The sequence below is a fragment of the Plectropomus leopardus genome, chromosome 2, assembly GCF_008729295.1.
Source record: "Plectropomus leopardus isolate mb chromosome 2, YSFRI_Pleo_2.0, whole genome shotgun sequence".
In the NCBI taxonomy this organism is placed as follows: domain Eukaryota; kingdom Metazoa; phylum Chordata; class Actinopteri; order Perciformes; family Serranidae; genus Plectropomus; species Plectropomus leopardus.
In genome coordinates, this window is record NC_056464.1 from 23,574,029 (window position 1) to 23,589,053 (window position 15,025).

Here is a 15,025-nt window from a genome sequence, read left to right on the forward strand (position 1 = left end):
GGTCGCTGTTGGAGATTTTAATGAGGAAATCAAACCTTTAAACCAAAAAAGTTTGGACAAAAGTAGGATCTTGAAAAGTCGGATTATTCCCAGTAAAAATTGAGGCCTTTGCTTATTATCTATAAATGCTCTATGTGTGAACTTTTACATGAACCCAGTATTTCAAGATCTTGGTTGGGTGACGCAAGTTTACAACAACAAGGTGATTCAAAGTGCTTTACATACAGACACGAATCATAAACTATGACAAACTTGCTGATTGATGCAGAAGTTGTTGGCTTGTCTGGGTCTGTTTTTGTCACTAGTTGTTTTTCTGTCTGTGGCTTTACTTTCACTTTGTGTGTGTGTGTGTGTGTGTGTGTGTAGGGGTGTGTGTGTGTGTGTGTGAGTAATATCATTACCTCTGCTCTGATTCCCCTGATTTGATCAACAGTAGCTCCTGGGTTTCATATTCCTGGCACTAATGCCATTGACCATCAAAGACAGCTAAAGAAAACACTGGACGTTCTTGTTTGTCACACATCCTGTCTGAAGATAATTCACTTTGTCGGCTGCACTCACATCTAACAGAGAGAGCGAGAGAGGTACGCCGTGCCTGGCAGCATTCACGGTGCATCAGAGGAAACTTTTACCTTGTAAAACTCCACATGTTGTAAAGTAAAACATTTCATGTAAAATGTTTTATAGATGTCAGCGGTTTCAGGTTGTAGTTGTTGTTAGACCCATTTCGCTCGTTGCTCTTTTCTTGGATCAGCTTCACTGTGTGTGACTCTTATTGTAATGTTGGTGAAAACTTTGATCATCCCAGTGGAAACATTTCGTGATATTTGTATTAACGTTGTTACGGAGAATTATTCTCTATAACTTGACTCTTATTTAGATTAGATTAAATTAGAAAGCTTTATTAATCCACTGAGAGGGAACTCAATTGTGACCAAACTCATACAGAAAACAAAAAATATAGACTTCACAGTACAAAACAAATACAAAAAAACCCCAAATACATAACATTATATAAAAGCCATTTGAGACATAAATAGCAGCTGAAAGGTGCCGCATTTAAAGACCACATCTAAAAGTGTTAATTTAAAAAATCTGACTGCTGCTGGAACAAAAGACCTTTTGAGTCACTTAGTAACACTGAGTCACTGAGTGAGCTCAGTGTGGTGGATGGCCTTCAAAATACAGAAACCTTTTCTAGTTTGACTCTAGTTTTCTTTGCTACAGTGACCTCACTGAGTCAAGGCCAATCAATGAGCCAGCCTTTCTGATCATCTTATTTACCCTGTTTTTTTTCATCTGCAGGACATTAAAGAGGACACCAGTTTAGATTTCCTGATCTAAAAAAAAAGTAGAAACGTCTCGCTGATAACAAAGGATCTAAGCTTCTTCAAGAAGAATTACTTAATCTGCAAAGACCTTGACACACCAACAGCATGGTCGGTGGTCGATCAGTGAGGGGTCTTTGGCAAGCATCTATTGCCCTAGATGTTGCGGCATGTCCCACCCCATTGGCACTAGTCAGCCCTTGTTGGCTTTTTCTGGATGATTCAGCATGTTGGATCAGTGTCGCAGACAGCGGAGCTAGTTGATGAATGAAATCACTCTGATTGGCGGTTCAGTTCAGCGCACAAAAAGAGAAAAAAAAGCGAGGAAGGCAAACAAACTAAGGTCAAGAGGGTGTGAGATCAAAATGAAGTTGTTATATACGATAAAATTAATGTTTTTAGCCATTGAACTCTTTGGCAAAAACGCTCAGTAATGGTTTGTGTTATTGCTCGCTACTGCGCAGCAAACGTTTGTTCTTTCAGCATCGGGGTGTGTTGTTGATGCACTAACTGGTTAACTAGCATCTTGGATCATCTGTCCTGTCAGTCTTCTGATTTCCCTTTTTGAATGAAAAATACAGATGAAGGCTGCCAGCTGCTATGGAGAGTTATTTCCTCTCTAAAACTTACTTTTTTTTCATGACCATGTTTGTTTTTTATTTTGAAACTGCACCAAAGGCCACCACTGTGTGTGTGTGTGTGTGTGTGTGTGTGTGTGTGTGTGTGTGTGTGTGTGTGTTATTATTTCATCAGCTCTTTCCCTGAACATGGCTCCTCTAAACCAGAGAAGGGCGGCTGACGTTTTGGCTGCAGTTCAGCTGAGCGAGCCTTAATTTCACATATAAAATAAGGCAGTGAAAACTTTACAACTAGGCAACGTTTTTCAAAGTGTATTGTAAAATATAATATGAGCAAACAATTAGGTCTTGCAGTTTGTTTTAGAATATTTGAAAAAAACGAAAGAAATGGCCTGTACCTTTTTGTCTTCATTTTAGTCATCATCCAAGCAGTCTCCTTTTCAGCCAGCATGGTGCGTTTCCTGTTTTAGCACTGACAGTGCATTAAGATGAGTCTGTTTCATGTTATTACCTGAATAAATGTGCTTTTATGAGAAGGAACATTGTGTCAGGAACAGACGTCAAAACAAACAATATCTCAATATTTATGACCTCATGGATAATGCCACATTGTTGTGGGGATAACAAGCGCTGCTTTCAGAATATATATACATGCAAGACATTTAAGAGGAAATACTGTTATTATTACCTCGGGTACAATCACTGTGCAGATTGATACATTTATTGCTTTCACACCATTTTTTTTTTTTTTTTTTTTTTTACACACTGTCATGTAAGCCAACAAATTAAACCCTACTTAGAGACTGAACGCTCTGTACTTCTGCCTCTGCCTTCCTCAAAAGACTTAGCGGGGGGAAAAAATTGCTGACAGCCTTTAGTTTGAAATTCCTCCAGAATAATTTGAGACCCTGCTGCTAATCCTCTTGTGATCAACCTTTGGATCCTGACCCAGTCTTTACGAATCATTTGCTGTAAACCAATTTACTGTGTTATAGACATTTCCAGCTTTCATAGTCTTGATCTGCCTGTCATTTAGAGGGAAGTCAAGGATGGACCGTTGTGCTGGAGAGTTTTATACATCTAAAGGTGTCAGAGTCAACAGTGTGGCACGGTTTAGCTCAGAGTCTCATTTATGTGTCTGGATGGCTTTTTGAGTTATACACTTGAGAATGTAACAGACAACTTTCTGTTCACACACACACACGCACGCACACATGCTGTTAAACTGACGACTAAAAGTGATGCTGCTGTAGGAAGTGATTATACTGCTTGTTTCCTGCCCATGTTTTTAGCAGTTATATAGCCTCAGTAGAGCTGCAGAGGAAATATGGTGTAAGGTCGATGGTGGCAGGCTGACTAGATGTAGTATCACATTGCATTGAGGAGCATTTCATCAGGTGATGCTGCTGTTTTCATTTGTAAAGAACTGCAGACATGAGGAGCTATTTATCTGCATTTGTGAAATAGTGGGTAAGATCATGTTGAATATATAAAATGTGCATACTTTGTTTTTAAAGCTGTGGAAATCACAAAGTGTCATTTGTTTTTGTATGTGTTAGAGTAAAGGAAGGAAGGAAAGGAAGTGGTCTAAATAACCTTACTGTTGATCTCCTACCTATTGTACGTCTATATAATCTGTTCAACTTTGATTCAGGTTTATTTCAAATCTGTGTCGTTCTGTTTTGTTTTGTTGATAAAAGTTTGTTTCTCCTCCTCATTTGTAAAGATACAGTGTGCTACTTTCTTGGTAGATCTCAAAACATTGATAAGAATCTAAAGCTTTTTTTTGTTGTTGTTGTTGATTTACTGGCAGCATAACTTTCAATTGCCTATAGAGAGAGAACAAGAGACTTTATAAAGAGGCAGCCGGGCTACATCAAGGTAATAATGACATGAAAAATCCCCGCTTCGGCTCACTGCCCTAGAACATTTTTTTCTTTTGTCTTTATCAGTTTCTCATCACACTGGCGTCTACTTGTAGCTTTCAGGAAGCGGTTAACCTTGATGGAGGATGGTAGAAGGAGGTCTATAACGGCTCACAAAGCAAATGGAAAATTGAGACTGCGACCCACGCTCAGTCGTTTAGATAAAAAATGGAGAAATTGGCCTCCTTTCTCATTGAGGTACATTTGTTCCTTTTTCCTGAACCCTTAACGGCATCGTCTTGATGGAGTGTGTATCATGCAAATGACTGTGAGAAAATTGAGTGATTAGGGGAGTGACTTATTGCTTTTTGTATCACCTCGATGTGAACCAGAGAGTGTTTTGGTAAAATGGAAACAGGGGACAAGGAAACTGTTTAGCGTTAATGGAGTTAAACTAAGAACTATGAGCATACACAGAGGCATTTATGTTTCACATGTTTTTCTTTGCAATATGCTCCTAAACGCTAGGTGGCATACAAACTAAATATTCTGTGAATAAGCAAGAAGTGAACGAGTGTAATCAGAAAAATTACCTGAAACGTTGGCTTCCTTGCAACAGTAGTGACGTAGGACTGATTGGATTGCTCTTGAAATTGGGACACGTAGGCTCTGGAATGACCTGTTTGACGATATAAGACTGTCGGAGTCAGTGTCTTCATTTGAGTTGCCTAAAAACGTAGTTTTACCGTAAAGCATATCGTTTTATTGACACTGTGAACATGTACAAAACAGGGAAAAGTACTTCAGCAGTATTGCATAATAAATTGATATTACATACACTGAAAAGCATTGTATGTCATGTCTCCATCTGCTGGTGGGCCATCATGGTAAGAGCATAATATGATGTTAATTCCACCTCAGAAGAGACTTGATGATCACTAAAATTAGGTGGAGGAAAAAGTGGAAATATTAATATCGGCATCAGTTATTGGCCAAATGGATTGCTTTTATATTGACATTTTGGATACTAAAAAATGGTACATCCCTAATATTTTTAGTTTAATTGTGAAGCACTTTGTAAGTGTGTTTTTTTTAAAGTTGGTATATATTTAATTTATTATGAACACTGATGTACCACCAAACACTGCATTTGTTTACTGTTCATATTAATTTACTTAACACTGACTTGAAATGATTTTAAACTGCTTTGTTTTCCCCTGAGTTTTCATTCTTTCCATGAAACAGTTTTTAGCTCCTAAGATAAATTCATAGTTTCTGCATCTGTGTGCTCGTGAGGGTCTGCACAGACCTAGAGGCGGACGTCCACATGCAGTCCATTTTTTGGGAGTGCGCAGACTGTTGGCATAACAAGCACACAGACTGTGCAAGTTTCAGTCTCTTGTTTCGTACTCCAGTCCAGTACAAATTGCTGCAGTCAAGCCAGCTGCAGCCGCTGCACCGTGGTGAGGTTAGTTTAAAGCTGGATATCGGAGATATTTACTCCACACTCAACAATGTCGTCTTCCTTTCACTTTCACCCAGTGTCCGTGACATAGGAGGACAGTACGATACCTCCCAGCCCTCTTTTTTTGCCACTGGGGGCTGACACGGATCACAAATTGAACCATGAATAGACCCGCCTGCACAATTTTGTAACCGCAGCTGTCCGCAGGTGTTCTGTTCGGAAATTGTATGTTCAAGCCTTTACAGCAGTCTTTCATGTTCTTTTACACCCTGCAGCTAAAAGGCTACTTTCCCCAGTGTGTGTGGGTGATTTCTTTCCAAAAAATTTAAGACCTTGTGACTCTTGGTCTCACAGTGAAGAGTTGTTGAGATGTTTGCTCGGCCAGTCTTTCCATGAAGGTATTTATGTTGAACTGAAAAGCGCATGCAGTGGGTGACTGGTTGAAAAAATTAAGAAGTTCACAACCAGGCAACTTTCAAAGCGTTTGCGCCCAATATAAAAGATGCAATGACAAACCTCGCATCAGGGACACTGCAGCGTGCATAAACTAGCTTTATTCAGCAGTTTGTTGTGTGGTACTTTGAAGATGATCTCTTTAACTGGGCCACCAAAATGCATCTGTGTGCACTTTGCTGTGGTGCATCAGATCAATGCTCACTTCTGAATGTCCGTGGTTCCCCTGTGCATCTTTCCAAAGATTTACTAGAAGTGTTACGCTGCATCAAATCACTTCCACATTTTATTTGCTGATGTATTTATGAAAGTCCCAAGTAGTAAAAGTTTGTGGCTGAGATATTTATGAACAGGCTCTCTCTCCGTGTCTCCTCACTCAGGACGTTTACTGCTGCTGAAAGGATGATGATGACAATGATGGGAGGAGGCCACGGACGAAGGTGCAGCCCTCGCTAGAGTCTTACTTTTCACCCCCAACTTTACCTCGTCACTATCCATCCACCACTGCCGTCCTTCCCCCCTCCCTCGGCGCCATGGCCAACCACCTGGAGCTGATCCAGGAGCTGCAGCAGCTGGACAAAGTGCCCAGTCTGGAGAGGCTGCGGGCAGCCCAGAAGCGGCGAACCCAGCAGCTGAAGAGATGGGCTGTGTACGAGAAGGAGATGCAAAACAAGAAGCGAAAGGCTGACAAGAAGGGACGTAATGCCAACAACCTCCAGCAAGCAGAGTCCAAAAGGCATGTGTCGTTTGCAGCCAGCGTGGCACTCCTGGAGGCGTCGGCCAGGAATGATCCAGATGAAGGTAGGGGCAGTTAAGGATATTTATGAGTTGTGCAAATTAGAAAAGTAGATTTATGGGCGCTCGATGTGGTTCTCTTAACATACGTGACAAGTGGTCCCACAAAATCTAACCACTTTACATTCACTCTTATTGTAACGAGGCAACACACTTAAGATATGTGCTGCTCATAAGCTCAGTCAAACCCAGCACAAAGATCAGTGACGCCACATTTGAATAATTACTCTAATTTCAGCCTCACCTCTACTTTAGCTGGATATCAAAATGCCAAGGTCAGGAAAGCGATTAGCCGGGCCTGCCCACTTAAACTGCCAGTGGTACTCACTCCATTCAAGCTGAATTTGTTCTGCTCGGAGACTGTTTTATCATTGCGAAATAATGGAGTTGTCACACTGAGATGAAACTCTGCCAGTCTTTTAATTAAAATTTCAACGGATGGTGCCCCCCTATTTGGAGATAATAATTGTTTTCCTTCAGTACAAACAGTCCCACGATGCTGTAGCGGAGCTAACAGTGTGTCAGTGATGCAGGGATGATAACAGACTGCTTATCATGTCGATATAACGTCTAATTTAACTTCGCTTTAACTTGAAAGTAGATTGAACTCTTTTATCTTAATGAATACAGCCCATGACTCTACTACTGTACATGCTTTACTCGTGCAAGCTGTTGTGACAGATATGGAAACAGCCACAAGGCTGATTTACAATAATTCTCATGAAGCAGATGCAGCTCTGCACTGCGTACACGTGCACACATATGCTCATGCACATGGACTGTGAACTGGCATTTATAGGCTCCAGCTGGAGAGAGACTCAGTAGAAGTCTTGGGATTTGTGTTGTCTTGATGGCTTGTTGGATTTTATCATGAATGACCTAAATAAAGATCTGATAAAACCAGCTTGCAACAAAAAAAAATCACCTAAATGGGTAAAAAGGAGACGCTTTATCCTTTCTAGAGAAATAACTAATCAGTTATGTTCCTGTTGTTGCTGATTCTGCTGCCTCATTAAACACACAGAGGTGTTGTTGTGTAAGAGATTTTAGAACTGGTTTGAAGAGCATTAAAAGGTCCTTGTCGTACGCTGCTGCGCTGTCTGTAGTTCCCAGAAAGTCTGCTGAGCCAATTAGACTCTGAACCAGGATGTTGTGGCTGTTGATGCTTACATTTGTGTTAAGTTTGAAAACCACACGAGGTGGCCAGGAACATGCAAAATGTACTCGCTGACTGTCAGTTCCAGGAAATATGTATAAATCAATGTCTCCAAGAATTAAAGCAATATGTTGTGTATATATATTCAGGATTTATATATGGTCAAGGCAGAAGTGAATCACAGTGCAAATGGCGTGTGTGTTCTTTTTATCCAGTTCTGAAAGAACAAACAAAATTCAGCAATAGGCTGCACTTTTTTAAGATGAAAAGAAAAGCTTTTTCAGCAAAGCAAAAAAAAAAAGAAAAAAAAAATCCCTCTCAATTTTTGAAGGCCATCCTGCCCTTGAGTATAAAATATTTGGCAGCTTCTAAAATGAAAATAATTTTCATGATTAAATGAGTACCGGCGCTGGTGTTTGTTCAGACTGTAGCCTTGGCCAAACAATATTAGAGATTATATTTTAGTGTGAGGACAGGATTTTGCATATTCATACAGTTGGCCAAATAAATGTGGAAATAAATAGGGGTGTAAATCACAAGTTTCATTACGATGAGAGATACGTGGTATTAGGATTTTTGCAGATGCCGATCAAGATATATTGGCGCATTATTTTTCAACCTAATTGCAGAGAACATAAAGTCTCTCCTCATGATATTGGGCTGTAAAAATAACATTTAAAATTAAATTGGAAACTGACATTCCTAGCGTAATGTCATGTGACATAAGTCACTTACATAGTATGCTACACAATAGCACACTACGTTGTTATTAAACTAATGCCACTGACTTTTAGTTTTTAAAACAGAAACAAACAGCGGGCTCCTGGGTGAAAATTAAGAAATTGTTTGACTCAGCCACCTCCCCTCCCACCCCGCTATACGGTCTGTCTCACGCTTTATGCTAAGTTAGTTGCCGCCGGCGTCACAAGCTGCTGACACCCAGTGCAAATCGTTCTTGAGTAAAGGGTTCCTTTGTGTGTCGATGTCTGAGGCGGAGATCCACTGACACAGCAGCGGTATGTGACGAGTTGGGTCGTTGTCCTCTGCATCAGAAATAGCTGCCGCCATACCATACCACCGCCAAAGGTGCGTCTGAACATTGGTTTTTGTTGCTGACATCACAGACAGAGTGGCGGTAATTGATGAGATGGAAATGAGAATGAGCTGAGCATTAATGACAGAACGCAATGCCCCCGGCACTTGTGAGGGGCCACTAGTTGCCATGCAACCAGTAGCTTTCTACAAGCTGTCATCTCCAACCTGAGAAATGCTTGTCAGTGAGGTGTAATTTGATGCAGCCACCTAAACGTGCATTTAATGTAAGCTACTGGAAGTAAAAGAACTGAAATAAACAGAGAAAAATACAAAATATGCATTTCTTCATGTTCGGGAACTACGCAAAATGTTTATGAGTGTCTCAATTGGTTTTTCTTAACCTTAACCACTCCTGGTATCGCTAATTTGTTTTTAGCCAACCCTTATATTTGTGAAGCCCAGTAATGATTAACTAATCTTTACTTGTTAGTTTTCTGCCTTACTGTGTTCACATTTTATGCAATTGTCATGCATCTAAATGAATGCACTGGTGGCCAGTGTCTCGTCTTTGGACACACTGAGAGCACATTTCTTTGCTCTTGTTCTGAGCATCACTAATAACTGCAGAAGCTTTGTCAGTTCTCTCTGCTGACAGTGCCCGGGCATAGAAACATTTGCTATCAGTGCTGTTTAATGAGGGTGACCATGAAAGAGGCAGGGAGATAAAAAGCAAGGGAGACAGGTTGTAGTGTTGCCCACACAGCTCCAGTGGCAGCTGGCTAGCTCAGGAGCCTGATAATCTCCTCTCTCATTCCCTCTGGTCCCCAAATGCTCGATCAAGCATCATGACTCCACACGCTATGCTGCTCAGTGCACACTGTGCTCACAGGCTCTGGGCTTCCTCTGAAAAAATATATTGTGACACTGTCATCTATTCTCTTGTGCTGTCATTTCAAAGAAGGTTATATAAGAAAAGAAAAGAAAAATTGAATGTACATCACGATGGAAATGTGAGCATTGAAAAAATGGGACATCAACACTGACTTTCACATTAAGATACATTTTAATGAATCACAAATACAATTTAGACCTCTGATCTGCAATAAAAAAAAAAAAAAAATGAGTAGCAAAGCCAAAATGAGCAGTGGAAAGTTACAGACGGGTTGTGAAATAAAAGGAGCCATCGTAAGGAGGGAGGGAGGCAGAGAGGAAGAAATAAAAACAACAACAGAGAGACTGAGATTGACTTTGACCCGAGGCTGACTCCACCGGCCTCCAGGCCATAAGAAGATGAGAGGTCGGATTGGCTGGGCTCAGTCCTGCTTAATCCCTGATTGGCTGCTTCGAGCGAGATGCTTCCTGTGATTCTTTCACCGCTCTCTCCTCTGTGTGGTTGCAGTCTGAGCATCACTGGGTTGACCGGAGGGGATCTGTACGAGCACACACTGACAAATGTCTGAGTGTGCTCATTGGTTTGCATGTTTTATGGATTTAGCAGGTTTTGTTATGCTTTCTGAAAGCTTGTTTTGTTTCATGGTCAGTAGAGTGTCAATGAAACTAGGATCTTTGTCTATGTGCTTGTGTTAACCCCTTTTTAAACAGGTGGGAGGTTGTTGTTTGCATGATTTAGTTTAGATCTAAAATAAGTATTATAGTAGCGCAAGCAGTCATTATTTTTGCAGCAGAAAGCAAAGGCTTCTGACTTCCCCGCCATCACGTCATGACCTTACGTTACCTTCCCAAATGCAGTACAAGCGATGTATTTTGATGTAATTACTCTGTTATTTCCCCGTAATTGCTGCAGGAGATTGCTGATGGCATTATCCTGAATATATAGCCTATTGATCTGAAATAAAAACCATAACATGTAACCATTTCATAGTTTTTGCAGCAGAGAGCTTAGGCTTTTGTTTCCATGACATCACGCTCGTAATGATGTGCTGTGTTACTTTACCTGTGGTGCAAAATTATACAGTGGCGTGGTAATAATGACTCTATCGCAGTGCCTTTGCACTCTTAAAAACTAACAAGATTCAGTAAAAGGACTGGATGTTTGGATCTGTAGTGTAATAATAAAATATATAATACTAATACTAATATACATAGTTCAAATAATTTAGAGTGTTTAGAAGTATTTTGTTAATGTTTCTAAGGTTAAAAATCTGTTGGATCAATATGTTTTGTGTTTTTATTTAGTAAAATCTGATAAAATTGTGTTGATGTGTATTACTTGCTTTAATGACACAATTTTAATACTTTTGTAACTAATTTTGGTTTATTAGCTAACAAAACCTTTTCGCTCAGGTTGTACATATTTTAGGGATATGAAGCATTTAAAGATACTACAGGAAATGACATAAAAATAAGCAAAATTACCAACATAGGCCCTGGCGAACCATTACTATAGCAGAGTTCAGAGGGTTAAGTGTGTATATTTGTGACCATTTAGTATTAAAATGTGTCCAGCCAAATCATACCTGCATTCGATCCTTTTTGCACTGGGGTTCTGATCCCCGACCGTCCCACATCCCCACCAGATCAGCAACTCTCTGTTGCTGCCATCTTTGGAGCTGCTTTTCTTTCAGTGAACAGTCAGTTCAGTGTCTGCCCGGTTAGTACGAGCTAACACAGCAGCAACGTGCAGCAGCCAACATCCAACACCGAGCCACCAAATAGTCCTAACAAGCTCATGTTGACACCAAAACGATGCAACACTGTTGTTAAACCTGTCAACCTGTCGTGATGCTCACACTCCCGCTGCAGCAGCTGTAACCCTTTAGTCTGAGCTGAGGGGAAGTTGAGTGTGGTGTATTTAAGGGAGCTGGCAGTAAAACCTGCTAAGCTGTCACCAGAAGGTTAGAAAGTATGGATATATTACATGCCACTTCATTCACATCATGAGTATTTAATGAAGTTAGCTGTTGGTATTGGTATCACTTTTACGGTGCTGGTTTTGGTGCTGATATCATGATTTTTTTTAAATGATACCTAATCCTTATATTTGTGTATATGTGTGTGTTTGCTTGTGTTGTTTCCCCTCTGATCTAACGTCCCTGTCACTGTAACTTCCTCTGTGAGGAGCTGCAGATGTAGTAAAGCCACAGAGGACACAATTTGTACCCGAGCTGAAGTTTGAGTGTGCGATAGTGGGTGAGATTGAGAAAGCAAAAACTGAGAAAGTATTTGTGTGAACATTTGAGGTTGCATGAATGTAAATAAAGTTTTCAGCGCAGAAAAATGTGTGTGTGTGCACTGCCAGAGACAGACTGAAGAGGCTTTGATCTGAGGGGATAAGAGAGGAGGGAACGGTAGGTAGGAGAGGATTGGACTGAAAGGGATGCATCCTGAGTCTGAGCCTATTTCTTTGCCCTCTGGCTGCCACCGTCCCGAACCCTCTGCCCCCTCACTGTGATGGGGGTTGATGGCTATGAATTACTGTGAAGCACCTCAGTGTCTGTCTGTGTGGCTCTCTGACTACTGAGACTGATAGGTTTTCTACTCTCCAGAGAGGAGCTATCCTGCAGAGGAGCAGCCATCAGGGTCAGAGAGGACAGTCGGTACATACACACAGACACACAGTGTGGACTGACCTCTTCCTCCTAACACCGCTGTGTTATCTGATGAAGTTGTCAAACAACTCAGATATGATTGAGACTGTCTGTGGAGAAGTAGAAAATTCTGAACAACTGGAGTGTGCGAAAAAATTGCATTCTACAAGCGTAACATGCACGGCATCTGATAGAAAACACAAAAAACCCCCCCATTTGCTTCATGCCAAAGCTGCTCAATATTAATAAATAAGGCAATACTGTCAAGTTAAGTCAATGTAAACATTTGGGGGCGATCAATGCAAGGTCATCGGTAATGCCAACTTCTTTTCAGTGTCCTTGAGGAAGACGCTGAAACTTGAGCTGCTCCCAATCGATCATCTGACAAGCAGTTTTGATGAAGTGCACTGGTGACTTAAACTGCTTCATACTGCTGGGATATAATTAATGTTCCTTTTTATTTCAGTCCATTTACAAAGTGAAATAATTACTACTGATTATGTTTTGTGCTTTTGTGTTTTCATGATTCTTTAATTTTCTATTAAAAAATAGTAATATTTATTGAAGCTCTGAGAGGCGAGTTAGAAAATATATATTTTTTTTTTTTCTAAGCCTGATCTTAAATGTTTTCTCGCCTGTGGTTATGACTTGAGAACATGTAAGAAAAAGGGTTTTATCAGGATAATCTTTCTTTCTTCCTTTTTTTCACCTGTGATATAGGTGTGAAAGAACAGTTTTGGCAGGTGGGATTTATTTTTGTCTGGATAATTTAAAAAGTGTTTGTCATTGTAATACTAATTTCGGCCACTTGAGGCTGAAGTGCAACACTACCTCATGCCCTAGGTGCCTGATAAAAACATTTCTATCCAAAGACAGACATGAAAGTCATGTTTAATAATTTGCAACATACAATATATATTGTACCTTTAAATGCATGGAGAAATGAAAACAACTCACCTGGAAGAAAACATGCTTCCAATGCTTTTAGTCTTATACAAACTTGGGTTGGTGATCCACTTCAGTCTCTTGTGGCCAAAATGAGTACTGCAATAATTTGAAAAATGACCCTGACAAAACAAAAACAATCACCTGTTTTACATATGGAAAAAAACAGTATGCAAACGTAAAAAGGTTAGCCTGAAAAAAAACCTTATTTAAACTGATATTTAGTCACAAACGCGGGAGAGAAAATACTTTAGATCAGATGCAGATAATACATTCTTGTACTTGTAGAAATATCAGTACTAAGCTCCTGCATGCTGTCAAAACTTTGAGCCATTTTATTAGATAGTTATGTTTGAGTGCAACAAGTTACAATAAGTACATTTGTAGTATACCTAAATAATCACCAAGCAATCCAATTGATAAAGAAATCAAGTATCCACAGAGAAACACTTATAAACAGACACCTGGAGAGGAGCAGGGTGTCTGCTGGATTGTACACAATCATTTTTTGTTGAAACCTTGTATTATCTTGTATTATTTAAATGTGTTGATGCTGCAGCAGTTTGACACTTCTCATAAGCATAGCAGCAAACCTAAGTAATTAAAAATGTAAAGCATTGTTTCAGGGCAAACACAAAACCCTGACTGTTTAGAGATTCACAATAGGTGTGTTTCTTTACACCAGTTTTTATGCACATTTTCAATTTGGGTGTGAAAATAAGTAGAAACAACAAAAATGTGAAAAACCTCAAAATATTTCAAACAAAATATAATGACGCTTTGGTGAGTAAAAGTTGGTGTATTGATAGAAGGTAAATGTGCAATGGAAACAGATCTATTCATTGCATATGCCATTGCAAGCTCTTTTTGTCATCTCTGAATGGCTTTTACTCCTTCAAGAGCACATAAGTGCACTTCAAACTCTCTATTTCCATTGTCCAGTTTACTTTATGTTATTATACATCTGTTGTTTTCCTTCAGTTTAGGTTTGACTAGAGCTCATCTCATTGTGACCTCTTCTGCAATGGCACCTGAATGAAGAATTACTCTAACCCTTAATATTTGCATAAAAAGTGCATAAATCTACTTCTTCTTTTGCAGATTTTGGTAAAAAATAGTGCTGCATTTGGATGGAATCCCAACTCGTGACCTGTGACTCGATTTTTCACTAATAAATATGTATTGGTTGAGATCAGCAAAATTTTACTAGAACTTTTCTTTCACTTGTTGTGGTCATGTGTAAATGTACATCCATGACAAAGCCAGTTGTATCTCTGTCTGTGTTTAACAACTCTCTGTGTTTCCCACCCTGGACTCTATTTATTCTCCCACTCACATGGCGACACCCAGCTCCCTAATTACCACTTATTCCCCTTTTAAAATTATAACTTGTAGCTGCATGTTTGAGAAGCTCCGCTTTAAATCCACACTCCATTTTTAGCCATGTGGGTTTCACTTTTGGTTCACCGCCTTTTTTTCTGCCGTATCATCCTCATATAAATACAGAGAAGGAATAACTCTAGATTTCAGGATAGAAAATACTCCAGCAGCGAGTATCGCCTCTTAGAAGGAGAATTCGCAAGTGGTTTTATTTTTTTTCCGCCTTTTTTAGTTATTTGTGTGCAAATTAGGTCTCAGAGGAGATTTTGTCTTCTTCTGCTGTCTTATTAGAGTGGTAAGGCCCTGTCCTCAGAGGCCTTAGCTAGGCTTAGTTGCTCCCAGGCATATGGCAGCAACAGAGTGGCATTAAAATACTCACAAGAGCAGAGTGAAAAGAAGAATTAGTGCAACACAAACAAACGTACAGCACATTGGATGCAACAGGTTGTCAAAAAAAACAACAACGTCTGCTCTTTC

At 39.9% G+C, this 15,025-nt stretch overlaps 1 protein-coding gene across 4 annotated transcripts in view; it reads left to right on the forward strand.

The window, feature by feature from the left end:
• The window catches only part of ppp1r16b (protein phosphatase 1, regulatory subunit 16B), a 122,110-nt gene that overhangs the window by 34,977 nt on the left and 72,108 nt on the right, over positions 1-15,025 (forward strand). The window contains exons 1-2 of one of the 4 annotated variants that reach the window (XM_042505657.1): positions 3,236-3,303; positions 6,070-6,490. In XM_042505657.1, the coding sequence (XP_042361591.1) occupies positions 6,223-6,490 (268 nt within the window). In that variant the 5' untranslated portion in view covers positions 3,236-3,303; positions 6,070-6,222. Of the gene's footprint in view, positions 1-3,235; positions 3,377-6,069; positions 6,491-15,025 lie in introns of those variants that run through there. The other 3 variants (XM_042505649.1, XM_042505665.1, XM_042505641.1) reach the window with 3 other exon arrangements.